Genomic DNA, 5,936 nt, shown 5'->3' on the forward strand with positions numbered 1-5,936 from the left:
CATTAATGCTTTAACATATTATTGTAAAAAATTAAGATTTATCAAAAAATTTAAAAGCGCAGAGAATTCAAGACAGTTCGTATAGATTCGAATTACTTTACTTTCGAATTCAAATGGTTGACATTTCTCATGGATAAAGAGAGAGAGAGAGAGAGAGAGAAAATAGACCTCCTGTCTCTTTTTCCTCGTATTGCTTCGAAAGAAACATGACACTCGTTAACGCCGCCGAGTCGTTGTGAAATCCGCGGACTAAAAACGTATGATTCAACTAACAAAAGTATGTATTTATATCGCGTTAGCCTCATAATTAGCTACACAAAAGCCATATAAAGCCCATTGCGCAACCTATATCTACGAATGAAATGCTAGCCATTGCACTTTTTCCCAATCACGCTTTATGAGCTGGCTTCATTAAGGACACGGTTATAGCAGTATTTTTTTCCTAATTAATCCTAGCGTATTTGTGAATATTAAATGCTAGTTCAAATTTAAAGAAAGAAAATGGTTTCGATGAATTTTTAGTTTTTTGCTTTAGTTTAACATTTTACTACGTATTGAGATTTATTGAAGTTATGTACGTACACATACATAATACAGTGAACTGTTACGATGCAATGTTACACGTTATAACATTTATATAATTTGTAAAGTTGTTTAATAGTTACTATAGTTAACAGTTAAAATAAAAATATAATATATGGTCACATATTTTTACTTTACTACTAACTATAGTAACTGTTAACTATAATCAAGAAAATTATTGTCAATAGTGAAATTAATAGTGAACGCTAATTAAAGGACATTAGTACAAACATATGTTATCTTTACAATAAATACAATATGAAATTATACAGAGAGAAAGCTCGATATTTTCTTTATTCTTTACATAGCAAACGTTTTAAGTATATTTCTCAAATCGCTGAACGCGACTCTTGTGTTTGTGTGTTGCTTCGTCAATAAATCTCTTAATGGACGCATTCCACGTGCGCGCAAGTACACGTGGTATCACAGTCTAACCGCTCATCACCCCTTTTGCATGCGGCTTGGGTTTTTGGCTTGCTATAACTCCGATAATTATGTTACCAATGCGTCGAAGGACAAAGAGCTCTCGAGCAATGGAACGGTGGATGGCCCGCTTGCTCGCGAGAGCCAAAAGAGACATGGTTGCTTGGTAGCCCAGCTGCCGGTAATCCTCCCTTTGTAATTTGCCTCTATGACCCCCCTCTCCTTTTTCAGTGGCGTCGATTTTTTTCCCTGGACCTTTCCCCGCGCGTTTTCCAACAATCATCTAATCATCGGTGCGCTACTTTCATCATAAAATTCTAATCCGTCGTGATTTTATTAAATATATAAATGCAACCGTATTAATAAACGACTAATAGTGATATAAGATAAATTACAAAATTAAATTATATAAAATCTGTTATGCAAGTAAATCATAGGTTATATGTAGAACATAATATTCAAGATACAGTTATTTTAGTTATTTAAAATAGTTATCATAGATTTTCTACGATGGTTAGAATAAAGAATAAATTATTCTTGAATATGTTCAGAAATAAAGTTACTACATTTTTTCTCACTATACAAAAACAAATTCTATTTATAAGCTCTAAAGCAGTGAGTTTTCGCAAGTGTCTAAATAGTCTACGCCAATGACGAGCGGTTGATGTCACCATGGCTGTGCCCTCCGGATAATAGAGTCCGCGACTTTAATGGACTCGCTAATCCTCTTCCCTGTTTGTCGGCGAGGGGGCACGCATTCACGAGATGCACGGAGGTAAGAATCGTCAGTGAGGGGATAGGGCGGGGTGGTGTGACTGCGGTACGTGCGCCTCTCTGGGGTGCGTGAAGTGAAGACTGCATTCGTTCGTACGGGCCGCCGTCATGACGGTGGGAAGGGGGTGACGCACAAGGGGGTGATCTCTCTGGCCTGTCCTGCCGGAGTGACGTGCAGATACGCCCCTTGTGCGAAACCATCGGTGCGATGATACCCTCGGATTTCTCGACTGAGCTATGCTACGCGTTATGAGTATGTATGAGAACGTGCATTCTCTAATTGCATTTGTCGAGAAATATGTTTTCGACTAATATTCATGCATTGGAACAAATGCAGTTTAAAGAAATGCGATGGTTGTCTCGATGGTTGAAAGTGGCCGGTAGATCTGAAAGGGGCGATAAAGGGGTGCATAATTAAACGACAAACATACGTCTCAAAGTTGACATAAACGATGACAATGTAATCTTAAAATCTTAAAGCAACGATTTGATATAATACAACGATTTGTATGATTTTTAGCTCGAGAAACTCGAATAAAATTTATTTATACAAATGTTCTTCCTACAAATTTCGTACAACACATGTTTCCAATGTATGATTTATAAATTGGTATAAAAATTTGAATGAGATTGTGGAATGAATGAAATGATGTATGAGAGAGAAATGAAGTGGAATTAAATGAATGTAAAAATATGAAATAAATCAAAAAATTAATGACACAAATTATTATAAAAAATAATTTTTAACAAAAATTAATTTTTCTTTTTGTAACTATTAAGATAAAAATAGCAATTTAAAACTTAATTTTTTTCGATTTATTCGTCTCAATTCATTTCAACAACTTAACATAAAAAATATTTATATAATAAAATATCTCTAAATTCTTTGGAGTGGAATCTCACTCTGAAACGTAAAAGTTGAACCAATTTTGAACCAAAAAGTGGCTCTTTTCAATTTTCAAAAGTAAGATTTCATTCTTCAATGCGATATTCATTCTAAAAATTTTAGAGAATATACGAAAAAGAATAAGCAGCTATTAGTATTTTTGCATTTCAGCGAGGATTACGAATAGATCCTGAATTCACTAGTAAAATCTGATGAATGCAATGGATGAAACCATATGTGAGGAATGATGTTCTTACAAAAAGGAAACGACGTCTTATAGATATTATCGTCCCGATGCCCTAATTAGACAGATTATCCTTGTTGTCCTTTCGGAATCGCATTAGGTAGGTTTTGTTGGATCTGTACGAGCTGCTGAAGTTGCGGTGGCAGATTTCTAGAATATTGATAATTAGGCTGGACAGCTTGCTGCTGCGGCAGAGGTTGCGGTGCATAATTGGTATGATATTGTGAATTATATTGTTGTGGAGGGGCTGCGGCGCCGGGCGGCGGACTGTATTGGGCTGGTCTTACGGGAATCTGCTTATAGGTTGGCTGCTGAGGCGCCTGACCTATTTGTACGTTCGGTCGATACTGAGACAGCTGGTTTTGTTGCAAATACTGAGGCTCAATGGGTCCTGAAGGCGCGAGATTTGGCACCGGTTGCGGCGGAAGATGAACGATCGGATCGCGATACTGCTGCGCGGCCAATATCTGCTTGATCGCTGCCGGTGCTTGATTGTAAGCTCGGTAATTGGGGTTCTGCGCTTGTCGCCGTTCGCGAATATGGCCTGTGAAGTCCATTTCACAATTGCATAAACGTAGTTGTAAGTGATTGTAGTTGTAAGAATTGACCAGTCACAGTCGAATTTGAGGCGAATATTCGACCGTGGTTAATTCTTACAACTACAATCACTTACGACTACGCTTACCCAATAGAATAGGCATAAGACAATTGAGAACAAATGCAAATTGTTGTCGACGAGAAAATTGATTTTTATTTAACGACAAAAAGAATAGAAGATATATTCTCGAGAAATTAAAGCGTTCACTAAATTTGTTACTCACTGTGGAATTCCCTTCCCAGCACGGGTGCCACGACGAGGATTAAAAACTGAAAGGCAATAACATATATTAAATAGTAGTGCTTTTTGTATCCAAAAAAATTCAAGGCCTTTAAGATATTCTTTATGTAAATGTTAATAAAAGTCAGAAGAATGTACGCAATTTTGTATACATTCCAACGTAAAACAGAAATATCTTATATTAAAATGCTAAAGAATCTTTATTTGCAAGATATAAATAGGATTTCTTAGAGAACTGACATTGATTATTCATATAGGTATTAGCGCCATTTGCATCGAGAAATAATTAATTATTCAGATATGTAATCTGGTATAAATTCAACTAGCACGGCATACTTATTCAATAGAGCTTGATCTTATAAGAAAAAATGAAATGCGACATTTTCGAAGCGTGACGATTGCGTACAGCAAAGTAATTCGCGGCGATTATATTTTAGATTATATAACGATTTTTAAATTAGAAAATAAAGACGCTATTAATTTTGTAATAACTTTTTATAATGTTATGATAACAGTTTTTATAACTTTTGTCATCAGTAAAATATAACACCTCGACTGTCTCTGAATGGAATAGAATTTATATAATAGAAATATAGAATTAACATAATGGAATTTGTAATGAATATTTTAGGGAAATTGGTCATAATTCCCAAAGAAAATTATACATATCGAAATGTTAAGTTAAATAAAAAGAATTACAAATTTATAACCGAACTTCTTGTTTTGATTTATTTTTACATCTTCAATAATTTGATATACCGAACGTCGATGCTTTCGCGAGAAAAGGAAAAAAGAAAGTGTTAAACATCGTTCGGGCTTTATCAATTTTTTATATTCGAAAGTGGAGATAACACTCGGTGTTCAATGAACGATAAAGTTTCGCTTATATCTTCTCTTTTTTTTCTCTTTTGATTACATAGACTTAATAATAAAACTGCAACGAAATTTTACGATCAACGCAAGATTGGAAAGCAAGAAAGCGAGCACTTAGATGTCGGCTGCTCCACGGAGCGGTTTTAATCGCACTTTCTTCTTGCGTGCATCGCGCCGCGGAACTTCGCGAAGCTTTTAAGATCGTGATCGCGTAGACTTACGAGAAATCTCATGATTGCTGAACGACGATATCCGAAGGGCAGCGGGACGAAACTGGCGGCCACGTCGGAACGCACTTCTATATGGAGCCCAGTCGTCACGGACCGAGCCGTACCGTCGGCCACCACCAACTTTCATGGTTGGACGGGTTTCAACCGATTTTTTTCGCGTGCAAATCCCCCGCCCGTTGTCACGTAACTCAACTCAACAAATGAATGTGCCTTGTACTAACTGGTCGTCGCTAGTTGGGCTAGGAAGTGATCGGCACAGTGGCATTAGAAAAGTTAAAGTGCAGCACAGTACATATTTGTCTCTTTCGTATACAATGCCTCGCGAAATACAGAGAATTATAAGATAATAATTTTGCTTTAATTTCTATTTAAAAAAAAGATAAAATCAAAATTAAGGTAGTTCGAAAATTATTATAAATTAGTATTAAAAAATATTATTAAGGAATATTACAATTAATCAAGAAAAAATGTTACCATTTTATTATTAATAAATTAATTATAGATTTTTCGAAAGATAATATTAATATTTTTTAATAAACTTCATTGTATATACACAAACATAGTATTATATATAAATAAGATATTTAATATTCTTCTATGAAACTATTTTTATATAATATTTATTGAATTGATATTTATTAATTTTTGATAGTTTAACATTGAGGACACTCCACGGCCGAAGTAATATTTTTCACAATAAAATTATTTACAGATTTAATATGTTTCAATATTATTAAGATTTTTCTAAAATGCTTATGAGCATCAAGTTATTAAATAGTCAGTCAATTTAATTTTATCAATCAATTTAATTTGTGATTCTACAGTAGTTCAGTCGTGTTGAGTTTCAAGACCGAAAAATCATTTTGGCGCGCATTTTAAATAACTACACATATATAGTATATAAATTTATACCGAATTATCTAAGCGCCTGAGATCCAATTTGACCGTTAGAGGCTTTATTCCTTACCTACTTGTTTTTAATAATTTCATTTTAAATTATTTTTATATTACATTATATGTATATATAAAAGCAGATACTATACGTTCTTAAGGTCATTATACAAATAATTATTTAACATTAACTAA

At 34.4% G+C, this 5,936-nt stretch overlaps 1 protein-coding gene across 1 annotated transcript; it reads right to left on the minus strand.

Annotated features, from left to right (window-relative positions):
* Window positions 1-2,809: 2,809 nt before the first annotated feature.
* Window positions 2,810-4,965, minus strand: LOC108720268 (mediator of RNA polymerase II transcription subunit 15). The gene is made up of 3 exons (XM_018444164.1): window positions 4,842-4,965; window positions 3,731-3,776; window positions 2,810-3,453 (listed from the first exon to the last, which is right to left on the minus strand). The coding sequence occupies exons 1-3, from the start codon at window positions 4,851-4,853 to the stop codon at window positions 2,978-2,980; spliced, it is 534 nt and encodes a 177-aa protein (XP_018299666.1). The 5' UTR covers window positions 4,854-4,965; the 3' UTR covers window positions 2,810-2,977.
* Window positions 4,966-5,936: the final 971 nt, after the last annotated feature.

Source organism: Mycetomoellerius zeteki, unplaced genomic scaffold (assembly GCF_001594055.1).
Source record: "Mycetomoellerius zeteki isolate Tzet28-1 unplaced genomic scaffold, Tzet1.0 scaffold149, whole genome shotgun sequence".
NCBI lineage: Eukaryota > Metazoa > Arthropoda > Insecta > Hymenoptera > Formicidae > Mycetomoellerius > Mycetomoellerius zeteki.